Here is a 13,383-nt window from a genome sequence, read left to right on the forward strand (position 1 = left end):
AGTTTGGATGAAGCTTCCGAGGCTCTTCCTGAACCTTGTGGTGAGCTGGCGGGGGGCTCACACTGAGAACCATCTGCTGCCAGGCAGGTATTCCCGTAACTCAGGAGGCTAAGGTAGGAGGATCGCAAGTTCAAGGCCAGCCTAGCTATTTAGTGGACCCTGTCTCAAAGTAAAGTGGAAGGGGCTGAGGATGCAGCTTACTGGTATAGCACCTCTGGGTGCAGCCCCAGTACCAAAACAAGAACAGAAAGGAAAAGAATATAAAGTGATTCGTTTGGAAAAGGCAGGCCAAGGAGCTCCCAGGGAATCACGGCCTGAGCTTTCCCATTCCCAGGCCTGGCAACAGCCATGGTGTGGTGTGATCCACTGGGGACAGGTGGCCCAGGACAGCCATGATGCAGCAGTGGCCATGGGGGTGGTGGCTAAGACCTCCTGAGCCACGACAAGTGACGACAGTAGGGTGACGGCGTGGCATAGCCACAGCAGGACCTAGTGGTGGCCATGGTGCAGTGACAGCTTGGGGTGACAGCCAAAGGGGAGAAGGCCATGGCATGGGCACAGCTTGGGGTGAAGGCCACCGTGGGGTGGCACTTGTGCTGGAGCTGTGGTGACAGAGTTGCATTCAGGTCTCCACAGGACGAGGCTCCTTCTCCCACCTAGAGCCTGGGTGGGCAGGGTCGGGCAGCACATTCTCTCCCAGCCACCCTTTGCAGGCATGGGAACAAAACCTAGTAGGGGCAGCCAGTGGCCACACGGGTGCCTCAAGGTCTGGCAAGAGTGTGTGGCACACTGGGTGGAGCCACCTTCACGGGGGCCTTGGGCCCAGGAGCACTGCGCATGGTGGGAGAGGGAGAGGTGGACAGTGGTGGTCGCAGCAGACTGCCGCCCAGTACCCCGCCCCCTCCAGCCATGCTCAGGCTGCTGGATCACAGAAGGTGAAAGGCAGTGGCCATGCTGGCCAGAACTCAGCACTGCGGGCCCTGCCTGGTGGCACAGTCAGCTCAGGTCCCGTCTTACTGGTAATGGGTTGCTCCAGGGATCAGCAAAGCAGCAGCATGACCATGAGCCAACCCGTGCAGCACATCTGGAGGGCCTCGGGCCTGGAATCAGATCCAGTCGTCCACCTTCCTCTTCTGTGAAGTGGGGCCGTTCCTCGGGTGAGTGCACAGTGGGGGCTGGGCTGTCTCCTGCCCCTCTGCAGCCCTCCACACGTGCAGCTGGCTCTCCTCTGCAGGGGTTCCCAGTTCTTCCCACCCCCTGAGCGGCCAGCATACTGCGCTGCCCAGATGGATGTGGGAGGCACAGACGGCCAGTGCCCACATCCGGGATTGCAGTCTGCTTTTGTGGGAGGCCCTGTGGGCTCTTGGAGGCAGGGGAACAGCTGGAGCTGGTGTGGTTACTCAACGCAGGGCGAAGAGGAAGCTCCAGGCTTCTTCCCTGTGCTTCCTGCATAGATCTGGCAAGAAAAAGCAAGATTTGTTTCTGGTTTTTGCTTTAGTCAGAGGGAAAATGTATTCAAATGCCTAAAATAGAAGCCACAGATTCCTTTTTCCATAATCTCTCCAAGGTTTTGGTCTCTCTTCTGTCACCATAAGAGGCTAGCCTGGGCACTGGTTCTTGGGTGCGTGTGTTCTGACTGCTGCCAGACCCTGAAACTCTCACTTCTCCCTGAGTTCAGTTTCCTCACCAGTCACATGCAGGTTCTTCAGAGGGATTTGCTTGATGGTGCATGAGAATTGGGGACTAGTTTTACCCTCTTTTTTGGTACTGGGAATTGAGCCCAGGGGCACTTCACCACTGAGACACATCCCAGAGCTTTGGGCTATTCATTTTGAGACAGGGTCTCACTACGTTGCCCAGGCTGGTTTTGAACTTGCGAACCTCTTGTCTCTATTTCATTGCTCCACCCTTTCTCCAAGGGTTTGCACACAAATGCTCTGAGTGGCTGGAGCAGCAGCTGTGAGGCTTCACACCACAGATGCACCGGCTGGGGGGAGAGCAAGAGGGGTTCTGCAGGCCCAGGGCACACCAGGATGGCCCCTCCGCCTCCCTGCAGGTGGACACAGCCAGCCTGCACAGGCAGCACCTGGGCGCAGGCAGCTGGTGAGAACTCTGAGGAAAGGGTGTCTGCCATCTCACCTGTGCCCAGGTCCTGGATGTGGGGTTGCCACTCAGCCCCCGGGGTCCTGGCCCCACACAGCCTGCACGGAAGGGCTGTCCTGCCAAGCTCAGGAAGGCAGGGCCTGGGGCCTTTGCTGCTTCTTTGATGGAGTCCCTAATGCCAGTGTGGGCCTGTTTGATCTCCCTGAGCAACCCACTGTGAGCAAGCCCTAGTGGAGCCCTGCGGGTGCTGTGCCAGCTCTCAGACAGGAGGAGAGGCCTGGTGTTGACTAAGAAGCAGAGCTTGGACCTCAACTCCAACTCCCAAGTTGGTTCTCCCAGCTGGGGGGTGCCTGATGAATTTATGCTTGGATGGATTCGGTTCCCTTAAAAATGTAGCTTGTCTGTCAAAATAATTCAGTCCTATTTAGGGAAATGCTTGGAGGCAATGAGACCGTACACACTTGGAGAAATCCTTGATTTCCACTTATTCCAGTAAGCTCTTAGTAGCACATAGCTGTCTCGTGCCAGCAGCTGCAAAGAACACAGTGGGACAGAACTACCTTCTGAGGGCTGACGAGGATGGGCCGTCCCAGCCACCCAGCACCCCCGCTTCACAGGAGCCTTTCTTCTTACTGCTAAGGCCCAGGAGATGGGCAGGAGGGGACGGCGGCACAGCCATCTGCCCAGGAAGCCACCAGGGAAGGTCCCTGCTCTGCTTCTCTGACATGGGAAGCCAGGGTTTCCTGAGGACATTATAGTAGTAATCCACCTCTCATCAGATATCAAAACATAGTGTAAGTAAAAGTGAACAGTGTATACTTAGTAAGGACCTATATTGGAGCATGTTGTAAGCGAAATGAAACGTATACTTAGCAACGATGGATATTGGCACATGCTATAAGCAAAACAAGCAAGCTTGCTTAGCAAGGACAGAAGCTGTTCACTCTTGGCAGCACAAAGGTAGCGAACAGCTGGGTGTGGTAGCGGGGGCCTGTGCTCCCAGCTACTCTGGAGGCTGAGGCAGGAGCATCACTTGGGCCCAGGAGTTTGAGACCAGTGTGAGCAGTGTAGATCCTGTCTCAAACAACAATGACCAGACATCCAAATATAGTGGGTGTAGGGACTCAGCCTTCAGATGACACCTTTGAAGTCAGCCGGGAGAGGGTGTCACCCCACAGACGGTGCTGGGTAGCATTCAGATAAGTCACAGATCTCTGGGAGATCGTGGAAAAACTGAGTCCATACAGTTAGTGAAAGAAAATGCAGGTGAATATATTTTCCCTCTTGAGTGTGAGAGAAATCATTTTAGGTTTGGTAAGAAAGCCAGAAACCACGCAGGAAAATATTTAACTAAACAAAAATTAAAAACTGGTGAGCACCCTCCCCAGACTTGGGCAGTTAACTGTGACCTAGGAGCAGACTTGCGGTGCCTGTGACACAGGATGTCTGGGGAGGGTCCGAGGAGTTGGAAGGTACTGCCAGGAGGAGGCCGGCACCTGCCTGGCAGGACCCAGCGCAGGGCCCACGGCAGGTGGCGAAGGCGCGAGGCAGTGAGACGAAGTGAGGCTGCTCTTGCCCACCCCCAGGGCAGGGCCTGGACTCAGTCTCCTCGTGGTCGTGCCTCTCCAGGTGAGCCGCGAGCCGCATCCAGGCAGGAGGCGCCTTCTGGCGGCGGAGCTGGAGAAGGAGCCACATCCCATGTCCAGGGTGGGCCCTGACGTTTGGTACCAGGGAGAAGTTAGAATGGTGTTTTCCATCCAGCTTGCAGCAAAAGCGATGGTAGTCTAGCTAGTTCAAACCTGCCCATCTCTGCAAACCAAGAGCTCAGCATCCAGAGCCGGGCACGGAGCTGGGGTGGAGGGGGAGCAGGTACGTGGCCCTCGGGAAATAGCTATGATCAGCAGCCAGTGGAGAACAGTGGCTCGGAATTCTGTGCCATTGTTGGATGCAGAGGAAATTGGATCCATGACTTGGAGCCCCAGAGGAGGGGGGCCCTGTCCACACACTCCCAGGAGGCCTCAGAGTGGGTGAGCGGATGCAGAAGAGCCCTGGGCATGATGGCGTACACCTGCAGCACCTGTTGGTTCAGAGCAGCCCCACAGTAGGAACCCGCGGCTCACGGCAGGGACTTCAGGGGCCAGCTGGGCTCAGCCAGGGAGACCAGAAGCCAGGAATACTCCTGATGAAGTTTGATTCCGTGTCACCCGCATGAGGTGCTCGAGGAAGTGTTGGCAGGAGAGGGAGCTGACAAGCCTGCCTGAGCACAGATAACCCAAAATGAGTGGCTATTTCTGCATAAATGGCTGCTGTGCTATTTTTAAACAGTGGGTTCTCCCGAGTAGATTTGTTATTCCTCTGCTCCTCTTTGTTTGCGACACCACATCTGACAAGAGCGATGATTTTATAAACCTCATTCAGTTCAAAACTGAATTGAATTGAATATTTTCTTTCCGGTGCTTGTGAGAGCTAAAGAGGATTCTGCACACAGAGTCACTGAGGGAAGTGCAGCTGGTGTCCAGCGTGGGGGCAGCACAGAGCTCAGGACCGCGGTCCCGGTCCAGGAGGCAGATGGCAGGACTGGTGAAGCAACGGGACGGAGTGTCTGGAGGCACAGGGGTGCTCCCCAGAGGGACTCGGCTGCAGACTCCCCGGTCTTCAGGGAACTCGGGCCTCTCTTCCTTTTCTCCAGCATCCACAGGAACCTCCATTGGGGCCACTCCTGACCAGTCAGCTTTCCAACAGTGGGGTTGCTGTGGCTCCTGGTCTGCTCCCCTCTGCCCCCAGGGTCGGGGCCCCTCCCCACTCCCTGCTCCACCAGCGCCCGCAGCACGGCCCTGCCCCGCGGTCTGCTTGCAGCACAGCGCCTGCAGCACAGCTCAAGGCGCCCGCCCTTCCTGCAGTGCTTGTGGGGTTTTGGTGGCATCTGCTCTGCTATGCATCGTGGAGTCTGGAGAAGGTGTAAACGGCCTGAGGAGGAAAGGTAGGACCTCCCAGCCCCACTGTACCCAGAGGACTCTGCTGAGGTGGTAAGGTGATCTCCCTGCTTCTCTTCTGCCCACATGGGCAGGAAATGGCTGTCCTGGGCATGGAATTCAGGGCCTTGCACATGCCAGGCAAGCACTGTACCACTGAGCCCCCAGAGCCACACAGCACTTAAACTGGGCTCTGCTGGCAATCCTGCTGGTCACCCGCGCTCATTTACATGAGGATGTTTGATGCACGGTCTTGCCTGGTGGCATTGGTCACAGCTGTATTGTTTTGGGAAGACCATAATTTATTCAGCAAGCTTTCCTTTAATACTGAACATTTAAGTTCCTGGGGTTTTTGTAAAAAGAAATAATAAAATGGTTAACCTTGGACGTTGGGATAGGTGACGGATTGCCGGATCTCTTCTTCCTCCTTCAACCCGGCCACCAAGATCCTGAGGGAGCACTCAGTGTGGCTTAGTGAGTGGGAACAGGTGCACCTGTCCGGCACATCGTGGAAAGGAAGAGGCAGGACAGGTGGTGTGCAGAGGCAGCTGGGGGATGCTGAGAATGGGCAGTGAGATCAGGAGGAGGCCACCCCGTGCCGCCCACACCTGCAGGCCCACTCTGGAGCCCCTTGGCCCTGGCTGTGGTGTACAGGGGCACAGCAGGCACCGGGCCAGGACCCAAGCCCACCCCACCAATCCCAGCAGAAGCCCAAGCTCCCACGTCAGGAACTGGACACATCAGTGGGCAGCATGTCAGCTGGCACTTGGGCCTGACAGAGGCCAGTGCTGACTGGTCGTCCCCTGTGAGGCCCTGAATCCAGCAAGCCCACCCACAACATCAGAGGCCCATGCGTGGAAGAGCATGTAGATGACCCAGAGCCTGTGGGGCTCACCTGGCGGTGGACACGCAGCTGCAAGAACCGTGATCGGCAGGCTCAGAGGGCAGGAGGGCCGTGGAAGGGGCTCCAGGAAGGACCCTGGGTTGCCTCCTGGAGAGGGCACAGCCCAAAAACAAGGAGAAGGGAGGAAGGGGCAGCTGGCAGGCTGACGCCCCCCAGGCAGGCTCTGCAGTGCTGAGTGCTCAGAGTGCCCGGACCGTGGGCCCCAGCGGCCCCACACGGAGCAGAAGTGCTCAGCACCCCTCACCCCAAATCTGCAGGGAAGCGTCTTCTAACGGCTTCTGTGGGGAGAAGGAAGAAAGGCACCTGAACATGAGCAGGCAGAAGGACCTCCAGGCCCGGGGTCATGGGGACCGCGTGGGGACGCTGGCCTGTTCCCTCTGATCTTTGCGCTGGCCACTTGGTGGCTGGCCCCTTGGTGGCTTGGCTGGCGGGGCACACGCAGTCACACACCAGCTTCCCGTGTTGTCCATGTGAGGCTCACCTCAGCAGCAGCACTGAGAGCTGACCTGGTGGGCAACGCCTGCCTTCCACATTCTGAGTGCAGGTTGCTGTCCACCCGTAATTGTACACCCAGTGAAACTCAGCCAACCATGAAGGTAGAAGAACGTCATTTCCAGATTTGGAAGCTGCCGGAGGGTGTGCTTCAACAGCTGTTGGAGTGGAGCGGGCGCGACAGTGCCTAAGAACCCGGAGCCCAGCCGGACGCAGGGCCACACCTCCGTCCCAGCAACTCCGGAGGCTGAGGCCTGCCTGGGCAACCTCGTGAGACCCCATCTCAAAGCAAGAATAAAAAGGGCTGGGTATAGCACACTAGTGAGGCAACCCTGGGCTCAGTCCCCAGCACCGAAAAACACAGCAGCAACCAGAACGGCTGGGCTAGGATGCAGGGCTTGGCGGGGAGCACTTGCCCTTCATGCTCCAGGCCCGGGGTTCCATCCCCAGCACAAAAAGAGTAGACCTCAGATCACCCTCAGTGGGAGGCCAGACCCAAGGCTGCAGCTGCTTAAACATACAGAACCTTCTAGAACAGGAGGCAAGCTAGAGGGATGGGCTGCAGGAACACCAGGGGGTGGGGTTGGTGAAACCCATCTGGTGGTGATGCTCTGTACTTGTCAGAACCCACTGAGCCCCTGCCCCAGGTGCTGGGGATTGAACCCAGGGCCTTGTACATGCAAGGAAGGCACTCTACCAGCTGAGCTATATCCCCAGCCCTCACCGAGCCCTTTTGCATAAGTCTTTGGGCCCAGGGTTCTGAAGCAATTCTCAGGTCAGAGGACACACTCCTTGAAGGCTTTTAAAATATGTTTGTGCCGGGTTTGTATGAATGCACTCTGGGCCCCACCTGGACCACCCTGGGCCCAGGAGCCAGTGGCCCTTGTCTGCTGTAGATCTAGGGAGTAACCCAGCAGTTGGTGATGAACACGGAATGTGTCTCCTGTGACCAGCAGTTCCACTCCCGGGTAACTGTGGGGAACTCCAGTGTGTGAACACAGATTTTTCCCAGCAGGTTTAGTTTTATGTCTTGTAACTGTGGGAGAGACCATTGGAAAAGCTGAGATGTGTACCACATCTGAACACAGCTCGGGAATTCTGGCATGCAGGACAGCAGGGGCACCCCGCCCACCCCACCCTCAGCTCACTCACACAGACTCCCCAGGCATTGCAGCCTGCAAACTGAAAACAGGAAACCCCAGGGCAGCACCATCCGAAGGTCAAGCAATCACAGGCAGGTAGGAGGGGAAGCCCTGCCTGCCAGGCCAGTCCAAGTAGGACAGCCTGTCAGATCCTGAGGAATCAGGGTCTGCTTTCAGGGGAACATTCCAGAAACTGCACCCGGCTAATGCTGTGCCACCCGGCTCCAGCCCACAGTCTCTCCAGCCTCAGGGTTCAGGTGGCTGTGCCAGGTTGCCCTGGTGCCTTCTCATTAACAGCTGAGGGTAACTAGTGGGGACTCAGTGGACGTGCACTGGACCCAAGGTGCCTGTTGCCCTGAGGTTCCCAGACCTGTCAGAGACACAGGGTTTGTCCCTTCCCCGTGGGGTGGGGGTGGGGGGCAGAGTAGGGGCAGCCACGGTTTCCTGAAAGGCTTTAGGACCATGTCCCTGGAGTTGGCTCAGGTTCCCTGTGTACAGCCCAGGTGAGCTGCCCAGGAGATGCAGGGATGGGGACACTGAGGAGCAGAGGTGCACCCAACACCTGTAGATTCCGTGTCTTCACCAAAATGTCTATCAGGGTTTCCACACTGTTTCCCTTGGCCTTGAGTCCCAGGCGCCTGGGTGTGGGAACTCCAGAAGCCCATCCATGGTCCCAGGACTGGGCTGGAGGGGGCTTCTGCAGGCAAGATTGCTGCCCCACTCCTCCTCAGCCAGGCAACGAACAGTTCCAGCCACACAGAAGGATGAGATCAACCTGGAGCCTATCACCAGGGAGGGCGTGAGAGAGGCTCACCACCATATACACATTGCCCTGAGCGGGCCCATGGCTTGCTCAGAATGTGCTAAGTGGAGCACAGACAGGTTTGTGGGAGCCCAGTTTTCTCTGGGCCTCTTGCAGATTAGATGATCCATCAGTGCCTGGGCCTGAATGTGCAGACGACTCCTCCATGCCCTAGGGTTCACAACAGCTGAAACTCCTAAGACAAATGCTTGTGGCTTGAAAGTAGAGCTGGTGAGGTGGCATGTGCTTGCAATCCCAGCCACCCTGGAGTCTGAGGCAGGAGAATTGTTTGAGCCCAAGAATTTTAAGCCACACAGATTCCATTTCAAGGCACAAATACTGGTTGCTGAACCCAGACCAGGTGTCCACTGGGAGCATCAGACCCAACCTGAGCTGAGGTCTTGCTAATGGTGGAAGACTCAGGGGCCTCACCACCCTCTGCTTGGGGCAACCCCACCACCACCAGCAGCCTTGCAAGGTTTCTGTCTCCACATGCTCATGGGACCAAGCAGGCTGCTGTGGGGGTTCCCTACAGGATGGGCCTGGGACCAGGAAGTCCCTGCTGGGCTTCCTCCACACGAGGTCCCTGAGTGCCTGAGGAGTTGAGTCCTCGTCATGGGCAGGAAGTCCGGCCTGGGTCAGATTCTGTCCAAAGCGTTTTCCGTGTATCGCATTAATGAAGTGTCAGACGCTAAGCCAACCTCACTTTCCTGAGATGAACAGGTCCCTCATGTCTCCAATTCTTTCATCTGCTGCTGATTCAGTTTGTTGCTCTCCTTTAAGCTTCTTACACCGGTATGCACAAGCAACTTCCCTAGTAGTTTTCTTGTGTTGATCTGGGGTTTGTGTTGGTAAATACAAGATGGGGTGTGAGCCTGCACTCCCTCTGCCTCCCTCTTCGGAGCATTTGTGGAGACTTGGTATGAGCACTCTGCTCGTTGGTGGAGCTTAGCCGTGGAGCCCTTTGGGCCTCGGTGCTCCCAAGTTTGTCCACTGTTGATTCACACTCCTCACCTGCTTCTTCTAGGCCCACTGCTGTGGCATGCCTTTCTAGAATTTGCCATTTGTAGAATTCATCCAACTCGTGGGCACCATTCCTCACAGCATTGCCGGGGTCCTTTCACTGCCGTACGTGTGACAGCAATGACCCCTCTTGCATTTCTGATGCCAGTAATCTGAGTCTTCTCTCTCCCCCTGGTCACACTAGCTAGAAATGTGTCACTTTAGTTGACCTCTTCAAAGAATAAGGTTTTGGATTCTTGGTCTGTTCCTATTTCATTCATTCCAGCACTAATCTTTTTTTTTTTTTTTTTTTTTTTTGGCATCTTTTTGTTTACACATGACAGTAGACTGCATTCTGACATATCTTACACAGATGGAATACAACTTCCCATCTGTTAGGTGAACATGACATGGAGTTAGGCTGATCGCTTTCACATATGAACACAGGAAAGTTATGTCTGATCCATTCTACTGTCCTTCCCATCCCCCTCCCTTCTCCCACTTCACCCTGTCCAATAGGTGACACCCCCCCCCATTGTGAGTCAGCATCCATATATCAGAGAGAACTTTTGGCTTTTGGTTTTGGGGACTGGCTTATTTCACTTAGCACGACAGTCTCCAGTTCCATCCATTTACCGGACAATTACAACGCTAATTTTTATGGCCTCTCTATTTTTGCTTCTTGTGGATTTTATTTACTCTTCTTTTCCTGGGTGCCTTAAGGTGGAACGTTAGGTTATTAATTTGAGAACTTTCTTGTAGGCACCACTGGCCATCATTTCACAGGCTTTAAGTGGTTCGGATTCTAAGTGACTCCAGCTTGCTGGGTCATGCTGCAGCAGCTCTCACAATGGCTTGTCCCCTCTCCTCCGCAGGGCGAGTGCTCCACCAAGTGCCGCAGTCTCTTCGTACTGGAGACGGTGTGCGTGGCCTGGTTCTCCTTCGAGTTCCTGCTACGCTCCCTGCAGGCCGAGAGCAAGTGCGCCTTCCTGCGGAGGCCGCTCAACATCATCGACATCTTGGCCATCCTGCCCTTCTACGTGTCGCTGCTGCTGGGCCTGGCGGCGGGGCCCGCCGGCAGCAAGCTGCTGGAGCGCGCGGGGCTGGTGCTGCGGCTGCTGCGCGCGCTGCGCGTGCTGTACGTGATGCGGCTGGCACGCCACTCGCTGGGGCTGCGCTCGCTGGGCCTCACTGTGCGCCGCTGCGCGCGCGAGTTCGGACTGCTGCTGCTCTTCCTCTGCGTGGCCATGGCGCTCTTCGCGCCGCTCGTGCACCTGGCCGAACGCGAGCTGGGTGCACGCCGCGACTTCTCTAGCGTGCCGGCCAGCTACTGGTGGGCGGTCATCTCCATGACCACCGTGGGCTACGGCGACATGGTGCCGCGCAGCCTGCCGGGGCAGGTGGTGGCACTGAGCAGCATCCTCAGTGGCATCCTGCTTATGGCCTTCCCGGTCACCTCCATCTTTCACACCTTCTCGCGCTCCTACTCGGAACTCAAGGAGCAGCAGCAGCGCGCCGCCAGCGCCGAGCCGGTCCTGTGCGAGGACAGCACCCACTCGGCCAGCGCCACGGAGGACAGCTCGCAGGGCCCCGAGGGCACCAGGGGTGCGCAGGGCCCTGCGGGACCGCTCCGAGCCGGCAGAGGGGGTGCTGCCCTGGAGCTTCCGGAGGTGCGGTTGCTGGAGGCCAACGCAGGGGTCTGCTGAGCTACCAGCCAGGCTTAGTTTAGTGCACTGACGCTGGCCTGGTCCCCAAAGCGTTGTGCTCCCAGGGATTCCTGGAGGGTGCTCCCGCCTTGGTCCTCTTACTTTTCCTTCAGTTTTAAATTTTCTATGGCTAACTAAATAAATCCCCTGGGTCCCAGAAATTCCACACCTGGAGCAAATGCCAAGCCACAGTGGCCTGGGCCTGACCCTGACCTGTCAGTCAGGGCAGCCCGGGGAGGAGTGGAGCAGCTAGGAACAGCAGTCCCTTCTGCTGCCTGGTCACTCACAGTGGCAGTGCACATGGGAGGGAGACCTTCAAAGGCATCCAGCACTGCTAGTCCATGTCACCTGCCAAGTAACAAGGCTGAGGCTTGACACAGGCACTTGCAGGCCCTGCTTCTCCTAGTAACCCTCCCTTGGTGGGATGTCCCAGCCCTGACCTCTGACCCACATTCCCCGACAGTGGCTCCTCAGGTGACAGGGCCTCCCCCGACAGTGGCAAAGCAGGTGTGCATGTGGTATTTCAACCCCTTTGCCCTCCCGCTGGCCTCAGCCACCTCCATCTAGGGTACCGCATCTCCTGTACCGGAGTATTTCTCAAGGCCTGGCTGCAGGAGGAAGTGTAGGGGCAGGAGGGACAGGGAATCCTCCAGTGGTGCCAGAGCAGCCTTGTCCACAAAAGCAAGGGCAAGTCCACTCTGGGGACAGGGCCGAACTCTCCAGATGCCACTTTGTACTTTTTCACCAATGAGCTTGGCCGTCACACCTGAGAATTCCAGGTCCCCCAGCGGGGGAGGCCCTGTGGGTCCTTTGGATGCTTCCTAAGATTCCACTGAAAACCAATAAAAGTGCAGCCTCCCCTGCAAGGCTCCTGGCTGAGCTCTATGGGTGCAGTGTCACCTGGGTCTGTGGGCCTGCCCAGAGTGGGGCTCTGGGGCCCAAGGATCTCCTGGGACTTGGCAGATGCAGCAGTGGGAACCACCAGAGACTGTGACCTCACCAGCATCTCTGCACTCAGTCTAGCTGGGCAAACTCCTAGGTCCACAGCAGAGAGCAGGTCCTGGACCTGAGAGCAGAGCCCAGGTGCACATGCCCCTGCTCTCCAAGGCAGGCTAGTCCATCCCAGGGTGCCAGAACCCCGCCTAGGGCCGGAATGTCCTGGGACAACCCACTGCACCTGGGCTCTGAGGGTTGGCGCGGGGTGGGCCTCAGCTACCACCCCACCTTCCCCCTCCTTGCCCCCAGCAACATGTTAGCATGCACACAAATACCTGGGCTTCACCCACTGTGTCTCCCCAGTCAAGGACAAGGGCCCTGGAAAGAAGTAACTGTATTGCCAGCAATCTAGCAGGCTTTCTGCAGGCCAGGTGAAGAGGCCAGCAAACATGGGAGAGCCCTCTCTCTCACTGTCTACCTTCGGGGTTCCCCACTTTCTCCTGGATTCTTACACAAGCTCCTTAGGGCAGAAAGGATGCCCTTGTTTCACAGGGAAACAGCTGCCCACAATGGGCCCAGACAAGTGTAGCACCTGGCCTGAGACCTGCCCACTTGGCCAGTCTGGATGGCGAGGACCTGGGGTGCTGAGCCCCTCTTCCTGCACTCCCTGGGCAGACTCTTGTTCCCCTCCCCACTGGGCCACATGCCCCAGGGCACAGGTGTGAGAATTCAGGAACAGGTGAGTAACCAGGGCTGGAGCTAGAAGGCCCCAAGGGCCCCTTGTACTCAGATCTGCCTCCTGGCTTATGCCCCTTGACACCTGGGGGCCATGCATGATGAGCCGCCCTCACAGCAGCAGCTATGCCTTGCCCAGGGGGAGAGGGGTGTAGGGCTGGCACCTGCTGACAGACCCAGGCAGCTCCACACATCAGGCCACATCCAAGCTCTGCACCTCATCCCCCAGGGACAAGACAGTTCCTACTGTGCAGGCACGCTGACCTTCCCCATGAGGACCCCCAGAAACAAACCCAGAGGCCAGGTATGTAGTAGGGAAGGACCAGAGGGATCTGGCTGGGAGCATCAGAGGCCAGCTAGGTCACCAGACAGGAGGCAGGTCTGCTGAGAATGGGGGAAGGGAAAGACATGGCTGCCGCCCCTGGCCCTGGGCTCTGAAGTGCCAGCAGGCAGTCCTCTCACAGGAGGGCTCCAGGCTGGCCCTGGCCTCAGTTTCCTGCCTGTTTTCAGGGACATGAATTCCCTAGATTCCCACCAGCCCGCTCCCTCACATGTGGATGAAATCCACACCAGAAACCTGTCCCAGGAC

At 57.2% G+C, this 13,383-nt stretch overlaps 1 protein-coding gene across 7 annotated transcripts in view; it reads left to right on the forward strand.

Moving 5' to 3' along the window:
* Kcng2 (potassium voltage-gated channel modifier subfamily G member 2) overlaps window positions 1-11,981 on the forward strand; it is a 46,249-nt gene extending 34,268 nt beyond the window's left edge. For all 7 annotated transcript variants that reach the window (XM_047526295.1, XM_047526293.1, XM_047526288.1 and 4 more), the window contains one exon: window positions 10,293-11,981. In XM_047526295.1, the coding sequence (XP_047382251.1) occupies window positions 10,293-11,123 (831 nt within the window). In that variant the 3' untranslated portion in view covers window positions 11,124-11,981. The remainder of the gene's footprint in view (window positions 1-10,292) is intronic.
* Window positions 11,982-13,383: the final 1,402 nt, after the last annotated feature.

Source organism: Sciurus carolinensis, chromosome 15 (genome assembly GCF_902686445.1).
Source record: "Sciurus carolinensis chromosome 15, mSciCar1.2, whole genome shotgun sequence".
NCBI lineage: Eukaryota > Metazoa > Chordata > Mammalia > Rodentia > Sciuridae > Sciurus > Sciurus carolinensis.